Source organism: Homalodisca vitripennis, chromosome X (genome assembly GCF_021130785.1).
Source record: "Homalodisca vitripennis isolate AUS2020 chromosome X, UT_GWSS_2.1, whole genome shotgun sequence".
In the NCBI taxonomy this organism is placed as follows: Eukaryota; Metazoa; Arthropoda; class Insecta; order Hemiptera; family Cicadellidae; genus Homalodisca; species Homalodisca vitripennis.
The window spans coordinates 86,242,937-86,260,453 of NC_060215.1; the positions used below are offsets into that span (position 1 = coordinate 86,242,937).

Here is a 17,517-nt window from a genome sequence, read left to right on the forward strand (position 1 = left end):
AACTATTAAAAATAAATTGAAAACAGCTCTTCATAATTCCAAGGATTTAGAATTAGCTTTGAGTAACTTCCTGTTCACTTATAGAAATACAGTGCATTCTACTACCCAATCTATCGCCAGCTCAATTAATGTTGGGCAGATCGCTAAAGTCTAGGTTAGATTAATTCGCCCAAATGTTAAAGCAATAATGTCAGATAATCAAGAAAAACAACGATTGTACTATAGGGGTAGTAAAAACTAGACAGTTAGCTATTGGACAACCAATCATAGCCAGAGATTACAGAGGTAGAAATAAGTGGATACCAGGTGTGGTAGTTTCACGATTAGGACCAGTCACGTATTTAGTTGAACTGAATACGGGCATGAGGTGGAAACGACATATCGACCAGTTGGTAGGTTTACAGTGTAGTCCGGAAATGTCTGAGTTGACAACAATGCCTAGACTCCCAGACGCAAGCGTGGCAACAGAGCACACGCAGGAAACGATCGATATACAGTCGCGGGACAGAGCGAGCGCAAGGTCGCCAGTACTTTTAGCAACGACCTTGCCCCCCTCTCCGCAAAACCATAACAATAACAGAAACGCTCAGGGGCAAAGCCCCAGCCCACGTACAAATGTAAACAATAACAGTTCCAGCGTTTCACCCAAACAAATGACACCTGTTAGACGATACCCACTAAGGGATCGTAAACCTTTAGTCAAAATGGACTTGTAAATACAACCCAATTGTGACTTGTATATAATTAATATTGTTTAAGCATTATTATTATCGATTTGTTTAATTGTGTTCATTCAATGTGTTATTAATTGCTATATTCTGATTTATTGGTTTTGATTGAAAGTGTTTGTGATTTGTGTTAAATGATTATATTGAGTTTGTATTTTGTTTCTCTATAATCTATACTTACAAAAATAAAAGAGTATAATGTCAATTTTCTTATTCATTGTAATTGATTTAAAATTGGAGAATTGTAAAACAAATTGTAATTGATAAATTTCCTAAAATTGTAGGGGACTTATGTATTTAAGGGGGAGGATTGTAGTGTATTTAGTGTGAGAAGTACTAAGTTGGTAGGTATATCCATAGTGATATTTAATGTCTGCACCAGTGATGTTGGCAGTATGTATTGTCAGGCGATGTAACATACGATGTGGTCTAAAAGAATAAAGAATGCTCATAGGCTGCTCTCCTGTGACGTCACATCACGCCACTACCCTACAACCAACGGTCCAAGCTGGCCAGCCAGTCAGTCCACCCGGAGTCCACCACCAGACACCGTCATGTAACCCTCCGCGTCCCGTCCGTTCCTTTACGAGCGGTCCTAGAGCAATGTTACTCTAAATGTGTAGTTTAATTATTCTTCCCGACCCATAGAGAGTACAGTGTCGACCCGCATACATTACAGTCTTAGAGAAATATTTTGTTTTTCTTGGAAATTAACAAGTACATAGTTAACGAAGAATTCAAAACATTTTTAAGAATTTAAAAGAAATTTATAGAAAATTCATCAAAGCTGCGAAAGCCTGTGATGTAAACAATGCATTGCTCACGTCAAAAAACGGTTCAAATACTGCACTGGCCTTCATCAACAATAATACTTTATTGAATGACAAGCCGAGTGAATTACAAATCAAAGATAAACTCATCAACGATTTTTTCAAGGATAGCTGAGGAGTTCAATGAATTCTTTTCCTCGGTCATTCAGGCGGTCACTTCGTCCTCCACTTAGCCCGCCTGTTCCTCCATCAGTGCCAAGTCCAGGTATCTGAGGAGGAAATTGCTAGAATGATAAGAGACTTTCCGTCAAAACGGTCTAATGACTTAAATCACGTGTTAATGTGGCTCCTAAAACAGTGCTCTTAAGCATTTTTGGGGCTCCTTGAACGCCTCATCAACCTCTGATTTTACTCAGGAACGTTTCCTTCCTCTCTCAAAATCGCCAAAGTCACTCCAAGTTTCAAAAATTGTGACCCTCTTTCAACTCAAAATTACCACCCGTCTTGATGCTGCCAGTCTTCAGCAAAATCTTTCAAAAGCTCTTTTTCTCCCGTAGTGTGAATTTTCTGGACAAACACCATCTGCTGTTTGTTAATCAGTTCGAATTCAAAAGTGGAAAATCAACAGTAGACGCATTGATGCGTCTAGTCGAAGCTATAGTAGAGTGAATTCAAAATCAAGGATATACTTTGTGTATCTTCCTCGACTTATCAAAAGTGTTTGGTAGTGTTGACCATCAAATCCTCATTCACAAACTGAAGTATTACGGGATGCGAGGAGTGTCACTCAAGTGGCTCAAATTGTATCTCAGTGATCAAACACAATTTGTAGGCATTTCAGGCGTTAAATCCGGAGAGGAGAGTCTGAGTTATGGGGTTTCTCAGAGCTCCATACTTAGCCCTTTACTCGTCTTGATCCATGTAAATGATGTTGGTTCATCAGTACAATAAGGATAACTCGTCAAGTACGTAGGTGGCGCAACTCTGTCTCAACTCAAAATCACAAGAAGAACTTTAAAATTACTTACGGTAATTGTTGTTTATTAATAATTTTCATTGAAAGCCAGAATTATTGACAGCATTGAATCACAATTAACTGTTAGTAGATACTTTCTACTAAAACTGCAGACACATATTATACCTGTATTATTCATTCTCCTGTACATTTCTTACAGTGGGTGTATTCAGGAAATATTGAAAGGCTGTTTATGTAAGGAATGCTGATTTGATTTCAATTTGTTCTTGTACATAATTTAATTAGTGTATCATTACTAAAATTCAGAGTTTTAGATTTGTATTTCTAATTTTGTTTCAACATTTTTGTTAAATTGGGAATTCATTTGAAACACTGTTTTAGGAAACCATGAATCCAGTATTTGGCATACATGTGGGAAATTCTAGTGCTTGTTTAGCAGTTTGTAAGGTTAGTAGTAAACATAAGTTTTGTAAGTTTATCATTGTTAACTCTTTCTGTTCTTTATATAGTATTATTATTAAAGTACAATACTAATATTCAAAAGGTTACTATAGGAAAAAATGTCATGACATGATCATAAGTTAAAACATATGTTGGATTAATAATGTGTAGATAATGGATCTGTTGCTGAGAATTGCTGATCCCCTGAGTGTTCTTATAAATCAATCACTATCACAAGGGATTTTCTCCCAGAGTATTTTAAGAGCTAAAAATTGTCAGACCAATACAAAGGGTAAGATTGAGAAGACATTTTAAAACTGTAGGCCAAATGCAATACTTTAATTAATAACCAGAATTATTTAAAAATATTTTATTTTTTATTTGAATAGGTATTTAAAGGAAAATAATATAGTCTACAGAGCAAAAAAAAAAAAAAAAAAAAAAAAAAAAAAAAAAAAAAAAAAAAAAAAAAAAAAAAAGTTTCAGATAAAATAAGAGTACAGAACTTGTACTGGAAGTGTTTGCCAAAGAATGTTATGGCCCATTAGGCAGAACCTGTAATGGATTAGCTATGTTTGTTAATATGTCAATTGAACATTAAACTCAGAAGGTCAATAAACTACTTAAAACATAATAGTAGATATTTTGAACTTATTCGTAGAACAAACAATGAATAATGATAGGTTGCCTCTTCAAGTATTTAATATGCTTTTCATGTAAAAAACTATTAATAGAATTTTTCAGTAACATTTTATACAAATAATTATGATAAACACGTTGATCTGTAGGATAAGGTTAGTGATTGTTCAAGCATGTTTAACATATAAAAAAAGAGTAATCAGTTTTATCCTGTCCTTGAGGCAACTTTGGGTACTTTCCTTATTCATCTAGGCTAATATTTTTGTATTAATCCATAGGAATGTTGATATTTGATATTTATTCATTTTTGACAACAAATAAGTCAAATGTTATCTGTATATTAATACAATTTTTGTTATGTTACATGTGCAGCAAGATGATGGAAAGTTTAGTGTCGAAGTAATTGCAAACGATGCTGGTGACAGAGTAATGCCAGCAATCGTTACTGTTACTGAAAATGAAAGTGTAAGTTGAGCATTAATATGATTACAATAATTTATTAATAAGTATCCAATGTTTATAATAATAATTATTAACAAGCTAAGTTATAAAAGGGTATTCAAATAACAAGTTGATTAAAATAATAAAAAGGCAAAGGCTTTTTTTGTACCAAATTTTGTCCAGGTAGTTATTTAGGAAGGGATAATCGACTATACATTGTAGGGATTGTCAAGTGGTGGAGGCTTTCTGTGCATATGAAAAGAAAGCTATTTCAAGTCTGTCTGTTACCTGAGGAAAACATTGAAAATGTTAGTTATAGACTATTTTAATAGGCTGATTCAAAAAGAGTGCTGATTTTGAAACGGCTGGTAAAATTGGTCTATCAGTTGTCAACAATGTTTGACCTACTTATTATTTTCAGAACATTCTCATTGTTGACAGCTGGTATTTCTCTCGTTCTTGCATTCTGTGTATAACCATAGAGAAGTTCACTTGTGTGCAACGATTGTTAATCGTCATTTTGTCGAGTGGAGGGAGAGTTATGCAGCTATTGTCAGGTGACTTTGTGTTACTCTAGAGTATAACAAAAAAAATATTAAATGAATCAACATTTCACGGATTCATAAAAAAGTTCTTTGAGACAGGTTCAACAGTCGATCTTAAAAGTTCTGGATGTCGTTGTTCTGGCCAAGAACACTATGTTGGTTTGTGGCAGTGTGGCTGTTAGCCCAGTGAAATTAATATGTAACCGTTCTCAACAGTTGGGTTTAAGATGTTCTTCTGTACAGAGAGTTCTACAGTACGATCTCATATATTACTCCTATACAATTCAGTTGATAACACTTGAAAGTGGCTGATCACCAGAAGAGACGAGAATTTGTTGACTAGGTATTGAGAAAACGGCAGGTATTAAGATATTTTGACACCTTTGCAAACAAAATTATCTTCAGTGATGAAGCACACTTCTACTTAAATGGATTTGTGGAATCCAGAACTGCTATATCTAGGATACAGAAAACTCTTGCATGATTAAATAAAGGGAAATGTATGCAATGCAAATAACAATGTGCGGCTTTTGGTTGGGCAGGGTCATAGCCCATTATTTTCTTGATGACGCACAATGATTGTGACCTCATTTGGATGGAATGGACATTGACGAGTTGTGGTTTTAGTAGGGTGGTGTTACCTGACACTCTGCCTGCAGATGACAATATTTTGACTACAATTTTTGAATACACCAACAATAAATCCTTCTATTTTCTGTCACCTATAAACAAACAAATGTATAAATGATGTTTAGTTACAGTTATTTTTATCCAATCTGTACTCCAGTAATCATTAACCAAATATTATAGTTTTATACTTAATAGTAATAATACCAAGTGCAAAATCTTAACATTATTTTAGTTATGTGTGCTTTTAAGCATAAAACATGTCTATTCGTATACCTGTAGACATCATAATAGTTAATTGGGTACATTCTGGAATATTTACTATGATTAATGCTGTCTAATTTGGCAGAATAGTTTAACCTGAGAGTTGTAACTATGAGAGTATTCATGTGTAGGTTGTGGGGGCTGCCTGCAAGTCACTTATGATCTCTAGATGGAGTACCACAATCAAAAATAACAAGATGATGTTGAACAGAGAAGATCCCGACTTTGTTGGTGAGGGAGAGCGCAAGGTTGCAACTGTATTGGAAGATGGAGAACTGTACTACAGTCTCCCCCTGGAAGACAGAGTCGAACTAAAGACACCCTTAGCAATAGCTTCTTGTATCTACCGTAGTTTATTTGGTAATTGCTTTTATAATACTTTTTCTGTTCTTTAGAATCTCAAAATTTCTACTAATGATATGTCTAAATTTACTTTACATGTGATTGAGTTACACTACTGTGGTATATTAAAGTGTAATCCATTACAAAGTTATTTTTCACATGATTGGCTACAATTCAACTGTTTAATTCACCAATAGTTCAAGGAAATAATAACAGTGAGAGGCTGTGAGATATAGCATGTAAATAATAAATCTCTTCTATGTATTTTTATATGTGGTTGTTGATCAAATTCTTTCTATAACTTAGTGTTTATTTTTGTAATTAAATGTTCAGTATGCTCCAGTATAAGATTTGTCAAATCTGATTTAGGTTTACATTTTTATTTTATAATTTCAAGCCATCTTATGGAAGTTTAGAGTTATTATGGTGCAATTTTACTTTATTTGGTTTTTAAGTGTTGTTTTTGTAAACCTGTATTCTTTATCATGCAAAAGGTGTCTATGAAAACTAATTAAACAACATTATAACTTGGACAACATCCATAATAATAGACTTCATTATAAACAGTGAATGCAAATTTAAACACCAAACAAAACTATAAAATTATAGATTAAGCTTTTTGTGGATCAAATTTGGTTTAATTTTTGTTTTTTGGACTCAACTGTTCATATCAAAATTGTATATTAAAAACCCTATACTTGTTAGTATTTCAGAGCAAGGTTCGAAGTCCACAGAAGTGTAGTTATTATTAAACTTCTTGTATCACACATTTATCTGTTTATCACCAATTGTATCTTCATTTCATATTCAAAACTAACATGGCAGATAAATTGCCCCTTTTTTTCTTTAACAATTTGACAGAAAACAAACATTTAATTAACGTATGGGTAGCAGTGAATGCACATTACTAGCACTCTGCTGTTCTAAAGTTGGTACAAGACTTGTGTTAAAGTGGAGATGTTAAGCTTGGTTTTTAACAGTATTTCATTGTATTTAAATTTAGCAAATTACTACCAGTATATCAAAATTACAGTATTTATACCAATTAAAAACTACCCAATGGTGGATTGGGATAATTTATTTGTTAAAGATTTAATTAGTTGCTAGAGGCTTGTTGTATTTCCAACAGTTCCTGGTAACCTGTTCCCAAACATCTCAAAAATCTGCGATAGTCATTAAAATAAGTCACTGTTTCACTGTTTTCACCATCATTACATTCGTCATTTTGAATCAATATTAAGAGTTGGTCTTCAATATTTACGAGTGTTAACGTGATTGATATCGTAGTTTTCCATGAGTTCTTGCAATTGGTTATAAAAACATGCAAATAAAACTTGTCAAGCACACACACATGGGCCTTATTCGAACCTAATATAATTGTAATGTTTTTATAATTTTGAATGTAATAATATCACAGTTTGTGCAAATTTCTGTGATTAGGCTGTGAAATATTCAAAACTGTTTCTGAGAGAACACCTAAGAGGTAAGACGGACATGTATGTAAAGTTCTATGTAAATTCGTTCTGTAGTTTCGGAGATAACGTGATGATGAAAATTGTTATTAACAGTATCAGAGTTTGTCACGGTCAGTTTGTGAAATGTTTGAAATAGTTTCTTAGTGGCGAATAACAATGAAAGGGTAAACTACTCTCCATATTTTTAAGCCTCAGCATCTAATATTTACGAAGATTTTCGTGAGAAGTTGATATATAAAACTTTGTTTATTGTAAAGATATGTTATGATTTCTTGTGATTACAAAATTTCAATGTTTGGTTTACCACCTAAAGGACACTGTCGGGGTTAAATGGAAAATATAAACTTTCAGGATTTGGTTTCTGAGGCCAAACTAAAATAAAACAACCTGTAATCTGGTTGAATATGGATATTAAAATCTTTTAAAATATCATAAATTGACCTAATATGATTAGTGAAAACACAATTCGGATTTAGCCTTAATAAATAGCCTGTCTGTAATTACCTTGTAATTACCTTGGATAAGCACGTCTAACTCTTGACACAGAAATATTTTTACTTAAATTATAATTGCCTTGTACAACCTAGGGTTCCTTTAATATAGCTTACTATGTAGTTTACAGTAATTAAAGTGTATTAGGCTACAAAACAATTCAATTCAATTCAATAATATCTTTATTTACACATTCATCAAGAATGGTTACAGAGTCAACACATGCAGTAAAAATTGATGTCATCAAGAAGTAGGTAAACTAGTTTAAAACTATTATAAATGCAAAGAGAAAATATCTTTAAAATTTGATATTAACTAACATTTCTGTAAAATAAAATATATATGAGGAGAAAATATATGAATGCATATACATACACATACATATCTTAAATAATAGCATTAACAGAATTAAAAAACTCATTCAAACTATAAATTGTAGAGTTTATCAACAGGCTGTGCAGTCTTTTCTTCAGAGTTTTAGAGTCACATGTTTTGAAGTTTTCTGGAAGCATGTTAAAGAGTCTTGCACCGCTATAGGAAGGCTTCTTGGTGTAAAGGGTTGTTCTATGCGCTGGAAGGGATATATCATTTGCCCGTCTTGTTGTGTAGCTGTTGACGTCACCAACCCTTGGTAATCTTTCTCTTGAGGCGTGGGTGATTACCTCGATGATGTATATGGACACTACTGTGAGTATCTCAAAAGATTTAAAAGCCTCTCTACAAGATTCTTGTGGCTGTAGACCTGCCATGATCCGCATAACCCGCTTCTGTAATACCAGGACACGATGAAGGTTGCCGGCAGATGAACTTCCCCACAGAGTTATTCCATATCGAACATGTGATTCGAACAGAGCGTGATATGCGGCTTTCAAAGCGATAGAGGTACCAATGGATTTAATCCTCTTCATTGCAAAGATTGCAGAGCTAAGCCTTGAACACAGTTGGTCGGTGTGATTGCTCCAGGAGAGGCCTTGATCCAGAGTTAGGCCTAAGTGTTTTGTGTTGTCAACTCTCTGAAGATCTGGGGGCTCAGTCAAGCATTCTTTTAATCGTCCAGAAGCGAGATATTTTGTCTTTGCAGCGTTAAAAACTAGATCGTTATTTGAGCAATATTGTTGTGCCATACTGACTGATATGAAGGTACGAATGTCCAGGTCTTCAATGGCATTGCCACTCGTTACAAGAACGGTGTCATCAGCAAACATGACTGGGTAGCTTATATTACCCAAATACTTAGGTAGGTCTGCAGTAAAAAGAACAAACAGAACCGGGCCCAACACTGAACCCTGGGGAACACCTCTTGTAACAGCCAAGGGAAAACAGCCAAACTAAATCAATACTTAGGGAAAATGTACTTACCAAATGTAGGAGAATGTAGTTGGACAGGCCCAGGCTAGTCTGACGATACACTGCAAGAGAAGTGTATACTGATGTATGAATAGTAGGCTTCTTTCATTTGTGTGCATGCAGCAAATTAAGTTAGATGAATAATTTGTATATTTTTCAAAGTTTGTTTTTGAACAATGGCCTGTGTTGTTTTAATCATTGGACTGTTTTTACCCTAACAGAGATTGCCAAGAGTGCAGTGCCAGGTGTGGAAGGTGAAATATCATGTGTGTTGATGGTGCCCAAACATTTCTCAGAGTCTGCAAGATTCAAAATCAAGACAGCTGCAGAGGCTGTAGGCTGGGATGTGCTACATATTGTCAATGAACCTGCCACTGCAATTCTTGGGTATAACCTACTCACAGGAAAGGTTCCACCGCCTCCACAGTACGTAAAAAAACTAAATATACAATTTCGAACTTTTTAAGGAACAAAATGAGACCTCTTTTTCTGTTCACTACAGGATAATGTCAGTTGTATTAACCTCCCCCAAAATCTTTTCCTGGCTACATTCTTGCTCGAGGGATGTTTTTCTTCTTTTTCACCAGAAGTGAAAGGTGCCACCAAAAGCCCACACTAATTGCCAGGGGCATTTCCAATCAGTATTATTCCAACCTCAGATCACGTGTCAGGTCGTTGAACATGATCTGATGTCGGAAAAGTTGGACGATCTAGGACGTGATCCTACGTTGGGAAAGTACTGACCGAATATGCCCCTTTTACATTACATTTTTAGCAACTGTAAATCATATTCTGTTTACTTTTTAAAATTGTAAACGCATCACCCTTTAGCTTATCTTACAATAGTATCTAGTATTTATATGATGATCTAAAGGTAGGAATCATATTTTGGAATTAATTATATGAATCAACCAAAATCTTTAAATAGATTTTCTTTAAGATAAGTAATTACGTCAAGTATGTTTATTAGACACCATCAAAGTAGGTTAAAATCTATTTTAAATGTTACTCGTATATTAAAGTATGTTTATTTTATTATTTAACTCTTGTATAGTCTCAAGAACTTTTTTGACTTTGTCTCAACTGACAGTATTATCGACTTCATTAATAACTCGTAATAGTTCATATGACAAATAAATATGATTTATTTATTAGTGCGGGCTTCAGTGCCACACTTCTGGTGTAAAAAAAATCATCCCTCGAGATAGTACCAAAATTCAAGCTCAGATCACAGGAGCACTCGTAAAGATTATCTTTAACTTTGGTACTACTAGTAACATATTTATGATAACCTAATATAAACCTACTTATATTGTGTAGTATCAAGTAGTAGATAGGGATAGAGTGGACTCCTCACCGACATCGTTTCCCAATGAGAAGCAGAAAACAAGAACTGATTGTCATAATAACATGTAATTTTCACACTAAGTAAATAAAGTATGTTTTGTCTAATAATGTGGTTATTTTAGGTCACCGTTAAGAAAAACTCTTCAAAAATTAATGGTCTCTGCATAAGTACCTAAATAAGTGTAGTATCTCCCTTCAAGTTTCCAAGCTCACGCACAAGCAATTGAGCTAATTTGCTCTCTTACGGCCTTAGAAATATAACTATGTCACAAGATAAAGGATGAACAAATATTGGTCAATTCAAAAAGGTCAGAGTTTGAATTTCAATCAGTCACCAAAAATTGCTACAGACGTGAAATATACAAGACTTCAAAAGTAAAAAAAAAGTTTTGAGGGATTACATGGCATTAAATATTACAAATTCAATAGTTTTATATAAATATGGTTTTCTATATTGTACATAGATATTATAGAAAGGAATTGTTCCTTCAACTTTAAAGTTTTTCTTAAATTGATTTGTAAATACAAAAATAACTCAAGCTAAAGAAGCTGGCTTTGTCTGTTGAGATTAAACATGGTTTGTGGTATGTTATGACTGTTGATTTGTGTGCAGGAAAGTGTTGGTGTACCGAGTGGGTGGGCAAACATGTGAGGCAACAGTTATTGACTTGACCCATGGTATGATAACAGTTCTTGACACAGAACACTCAGATATTGTGGGTGGTAAAGCTCTCATCAAAACCCTGACCAGTTATCTGGCAGATGCATTTTACAGGTAGGCCTTATTATTAAGTTACTTAATTTCAATATAATCATCTCCAGTTTCTCCAGAGGCAGAACAGCCATGTTGTGAATTTAATGTGTTATCTCAATAAATTGAAACTATATTAAAAAAAAGCTCTGGATATACAAAGGGCATGGATGGAGCCATGGTGTTAAATGAATAAAAGCTAGGATTTTCAGTTTTTCAGAAAAATTTTTGAAAAAAAATTCAAGAAATTACAGTCCACTAAATTTTAAATTTCAAGCATACAGTTTAAACTAACATGAGAGGAATTGTAAATTATTGCACAGTGTTAAAAAAGGAATAAGTGTAACAAACTCACTTTTAATATTCATCAGGTCAAACCAATTTCGAACAGAAGCCATCGGCACTATATAAAATTGTTGCAGTTGGTTGCTTTTGTTGATAATTTTTTTCAATATCTAGTACATAATAACATTTGTCCATTAGGCGGAACAGATTAGACCCCCAGGACAGTCATAGATCTTTTATGAAACTGACCGTAGCAGCAGAAGAGTGTATCCATGTGTTGTCTACCATTGAAAGTGCCAACTGCTTTGTTGATGGACTTTGTGAGGGTGTGGATTTAAACCACACAGTGTCAAGGGCTCGGTTTGAGTCATTACTCTTCCCGTTCTTGCAGTGGTTTGCTCAGCCGATCTACACAGTCTTGGAGAGACTCCAAATGACTCCTGATAGTGTGTCCACGGTAAATATGTAGCTTGTGTCACCTTTAGCTTTTTATATTATATTAATTAAATATTCATATGACTTTTATTACTGCATTTTTTCAGTGGTTTGATGCTAAAAATTGTTCTATTATAAAATGTTATCTTGTTGAAATATTTTCTAAAAAAATGTATAGTCATTAGCTTACTTCAAATGAAATACATAAATAAACTGCTTAACTTTTCTTAAATTACCCTGTTTCATGAACAAGAAAATTATATGACAGGTAAATAATAATAATATTCTTTATTACGTGAAACAATTACAATATTGCATGGCATGCGTCAACGTAACTATATAAAGTACATCAGATAAATGATGTTGGTCAAGGTAAATACATACAATGCAATACGGTTCTTGTATGTATCAGAACCGGAGATTTCGTGGTTGTTGGTAATTTTAAAAATTTTCATTCCAGCAGCCCATCATGAACTCAACAGTTGAGTAAAATGCCTTTGACATAAGAAAATGTTTTAATTGAGTTTTGAATTGTTGTTGTTTGATGCCCTCAGGGAGCCTATTGATTAGTCCGACTCCAACTTGATATGGTAAGTGTTCGAAAGCTGCCGTTCTGTGCTGTTCGACTCGAAAGTTATTCCTGCCTCTAGTCCCATATTGGTGGACATCCTTGCCCCGTACCAACCCACATTTAAGTCGGCAATACAAGGCCACCTCGAGAATATAGAGACAGGGAAGGGTCAGCAAACGAAGCTCCTTAAAGGCATATTTGCACGACTCTCTGGGGTTTAATTTTGAAAGAATTCTTACGGCTTTCTTTTGAGATCTGAAAACTCTTTCAAATCTGTATTTGGAACAGCTTCCCCACTATCTCAAGCCATATGTCAAATGTGGATGTATCAGACTGAAATAGGCCATTTTTAATACATCCACCGAACAAATTTTTGCAAGGTTGCGCAGGATATAAATTTCCAAAGCAATCTTAGAGCAAACGTTTTCAATGTGATCGTCCCATGTCAGCCCCCTATCAAGGTACATTCCAAGGAACTTAATGGAGTCTGTTTCTTCCAGAAAGAAATCGTCCACCATCACCGCGGGTCGAAGCTCTTGCTCTGGTTGTTGCCGAAGGCAAAAATGTATGACGTTTGATTTTGAACTGTTTGTTTTCAGATTGATTCTGGAGAAATATTCAATGCATGAATTAAATTCAATGAATGACTCCATTTCAAGTTCGTTTTTTGATTTTGATCTGATGCAGGGAGTCGTATCGTCAGCATATTGAATCAATTTTCTATTCTGGATTACAGAATTCAATCTGTTGACGTAAATTAGAAAAAGGACTAGCCCTAATATTGATCCCTTTGGGACACCGTAGGGCATTTTGACTTTGCCTGACAAGACACTCGCAATCTGCACTCACTGCTCTCTATCTTTCAAATAAGACGAGATCCAATTGTGTGCAAGCATCGTCTTTTTTGAAAATTTGGATAATTTTGGCAATCTTCAATGCAGAACTTTCAGAACAACAAGCATGTATTGACATCTGCACTATAGGATCAGAACTGATCAATGAGTATAATATGTTTAGAGAAAAACCCATTATGGTGAAGGTAATGGTATGTTGCCATCATAAGTTAATGTGTAATAAAAAACAGTATCGCTACATTTAACAACTCCAAAAGGGTGGGTCTGTAATATTATAAAAAAAAGTAAAATATTGTAATATTATAGTCTGCGAAAGTTGCCATTTGTATTGACAAGACTAATTACATAATCTTCTTTCAAATTTTAATGATTTCCAGTCAAACATTGTTGTTAAATTTCAATAAAATTTATTGAAAACAGTACATTTTCAAAAAGGTTAAAGTCATTCCTTTGACATTTAACTATTTTTATTATATACCCGGTAAACGCTTTTTTAGAATGCTAAATTAGTTCGAAATATTAAAAAAATTATATAATGTATTTTGGATGTGCATCACCACAAAAAATATGTAAAATTGGTGATTTTTGTGAAATGTTAAAGTTTTGTTACATCAAGGAACATGATTAGTAAAGTCGTTATAGTTATTTTCCAGTACTTATAAATACCTAGAAAATGAGTATAAAAAAAAACTTAGTTTAATACACAATCATGCAGACACAAAGTAACTATACTGCAGTGACCTTAGTCATCGTAGAGCTTCTTCCTGTAACTTTAGTGGAAACTGTACAGCTCTCCACTCATTTTTCTTAAAGAAAAACTACCCAGAAGTCACCATGAGGAGGTATTTGGCTATTTACTTGCTACTTTTTTTATATATAACTTTTAAATTTAAAACCTTTTTATTTTTGGCATTATATTTTATATTAAGTGATGTATGCTCCTGTCAGATTTGTATTCATGCTTAATAACTCATTTGCCAGTTCAGGGTTTGCATAATACAGCACCTATCGGTATATACTGTATACAATGTTCAGTTGTGGGTACTGAAAGATATTTCATCATCACAGACTTACAAAGTTACTTCACTATTTGAGTGTTATTACTACTGGATAGTAAAATCAGCAGACTTACCTTGAAAACCTCCTTCTAGGGTCCACCCATTTGAAAGAAATACTTAATAACACATAAAAGTACACATATTTAGAAAATTTCAGTTGCACTACAACCTTTCTCAACCAACAGAGGGCATTCAAGTTGTCTGTCGTCCTTTAAAAATAAAATTATTTAACTCTAAATTACACTATTACAAAATAACACACACACACACACACACACACACACATAACTTATACTTCATACATGTTAATTATTAGCTCGCATTATTATTATATACCAAAATACTGTTATTGCTATCATTAATATCATCCTTATGAAACACACATATACACACTCCTCTCTTACACATACACACTATCAATAAATTCTCATGCATCACTTATGATACATTTTCATTTATTAATTACAAAACTAATACATTGTTAAATTATTATTTGTATTGTTATGATTATATATACATGTATTACTATTATTATGTAATAGTTATTAGTTATTTAGTGGGTACTAAGGTCTTTGTATTACATGTTACTATTTAAGGTATCTTGTAGAATTAATTTACTGTGATGTGCATTATGGTTAAGTGTTATCATATTAAGTATATTTAGAAATATTTCAATGTTAAAATAGCATTGCTGTGGGTGTAAATAAATAAATAGAAAAACTAAAACACTTTTATGAAGCTCAAAACAACTATAGGGATTCAAATAGGGTTGTAACCCCTATGAGAACTATATTTTGTTTTACAACTTCTCACTGTCCTTGAAACTTAAAAAGTTGAAACACATGTGTATTATGTTTTCAACAGATTACTGCCATCAGAAATAGCTTAGACTAGAATTAAATTACAATGGCCAGAAGTAGTTGCTTTTTTAACAAAGTAAACTTTTCAGACCAACATATACTTTCTTGATCAGGACAACAATGCAAACACTATTGTGGTACAGGAAGTAGCTCAGATTGCAACTAGATTACAATGGCCGGAAAGAGGCACTTTTTGATCGAAAAAGATTTTCAGACCTATATATGTACATATCTTCTTAATCGGAGCAACAATGCAAATTCTACTAGGGCACTATGAATAATATAGACTGGATGAAGATTATAAGGGCCAAAAGTAAAGACTTTTTGGATAGAGTAGGCTTCTCAGAGCGAGTATTTATGTATTAATTTTATTGTGGCAAAAAGGCAAACTCTAGTATGGTGGGCTAAATAAAGTTGATTAGAACCAGAAATGCTTCTTTACACTCCTGAAATAAGAGACAGTGGCAGTTTTGTTTAACTTTTGAACTTCTTAACAATTAACACTGAAATAATATGTACTTTAAACATGTCTACTTCTGATTCAAAGTTATCAAAGAGCTCCATTATATTACATCATAATTGCTTTCACTAATATTACTACTCACTTATTGTTCTTCAACTCTGACATAAAATACTTTAAATTTTAATGAAATTGTTGAAGCTATTCATTTAAATGCTATAGAATGTTGCAGTGAAATTTGTGTATTTCATTGGTACTTCTAAAAACTGTTTCACTATCCGACTTCAGGGTACCAAAACACAGCTTTTCAAACTAAAAATTCAATTATTCTCAAATGGACTAGAAATATATCTAGTGGACCTTCTCTTATTTTTAGGAATATTTACTATGTAATTTAAAAAGTATATGCTTATGACGTGTTTTTGTTCAATAGGATATCGTAAGCAAACCTGTGGATAACTGCTAGTTCAACTATAAAAAGAATTTTTTAATTTACACAAAGCCTCAAGAGGTATATCTAGTTCATTTTGGAGCACACTAAACCGTTGTAATGTTATTGTTTAAAAATATATATCGTACCTTGTTCACTGTAATTTTTGGAATTTATAATAGCGCCAATAGTGAAAAATTACAGCACAGATAAGATTTTGTTATAAACGAAATTACATCCATCATGTGGCTTGCACAAACTTCTATGTACAGTGTGCTTTTTTATGTTCGTCTCATTTGAGAATCTCTTGATATAAAATTCACTATTCGTGGTACTGAATGAATGAAAGTAGACATGTTCTTCCGCCTCATCAGGGTTTCAACTCCGCCCTCTAGATCATCGAAATCAGTATGCTTGCAAATGTTTGCATAGCAGCATATCACAGCTTTAAAAATAAAACTATTTAACTGATAATTATTCTGTTGGAAATAAAACTAACTTTCTGGGTAAAATTGCTTTGTAAATTTCTGTAAGTACAATAGTTTTATACTTACTTAAATATTAGTAACTTTGGTCGATTACTGTGACAAACATAATAAAGATGTGAAAAATTAGGAAGGCAATTTTACTTAGAAAACTCTTCATCTTCATTTTTATACATGATTTAAAGTTTTTACTTAAAAAATAATGCTTCTATATGCTACTTGCACAAAGCTGTTTTTGGCTCATTTTCAGAGGGAGTATCACATCCTTTTAATGTTAGATCAATAACATTCCTTTCAATATCATTGCAATAACAATTACAGGTTTATCTTGGACTATTCTTAAGAAACTCATTTTTATCAGGTGTTGCTGTGTGGAGGAATATTAAAGGTGCCTAGACTGAAAAAATCCATCTCAGATATATTCCAAGAGTCCTCTACCAATGTTTTGCCATTACCAAATGGTGTAAATTATGACGAGGTCTTGGCTTGTGGAGCTGCAAGGCAAGCTGGTTACATTGCCCTAGACCAGCTAGGTGATTCGTTTCTGTCAAGCGAAATTGTTATTCCAATATTGAAGTCACCTCTTACAATTCAGGTAAGTACAATGAATGATACAGTTTTAACATTATCTTTTATAATTGATTTATATTAATTGTTTCACTTGGAATCATATGATTTACTTGAAACTTTTAGTTATCAATAGTTGAAACTTTATGGAAATGTAATTGGATATATTATAGTGCCTTTCAATGATTATCCAGTTCAAAGCCATTGCATAGTCACTCACACTGATTACCACACGAAATAACATTGATAAAATATTTAAGCAATTATACTATGTAGTAGTTCATGTGTGTATCTGCCTAAGGTTGGTTGTGCCAATTGTAGAAGTTC

The 17,517-nt window shown here is 33.4% G+C and overlaps 1 protein-coding gene across 1 annotated transcript in view; it reads left to right on the forward strand.

Moving 5' to 3' along the window:
- The window catches only part of LOC124369306 (heat shock 70 kDa protein 14-like), a 43,138-nt gene that overhangs the window by 17,550 nt on the left and 8,071 nt on the right, over positions 1-17,517 (forward strand). The window contains exons 2-8 of the mRNA XM_046827244.1: positions 2,856-2,921; positions 3,927-4,019; positions 5,563-5,791; positions 9,309-9,513; positions 11,048-11,209; positions 11,669-11,927; positions 16,985-17,218. Coding sequence (XP_046683200.1) covers positions 2,862-2,921; positions 3,927-4,019; positions 5,563-5,791; positions 9,309-9,513; positions 11,048-11,209; positions 11,669-11,927; positions 16,985-17,218 — 1,242 coding nt within the window. The 5' untranslated portion in view covers positions 2,856-2,861. The remainder of the gene's footprint in view (positions 1-2,855; positions 2,922-3,926; positions 4,020-5,562; positions 5,792-9,308; positions 9,514-11,047; positions 11,210-11,668; positions 11,928-16,984; positions 17,219-17,517) is intronic.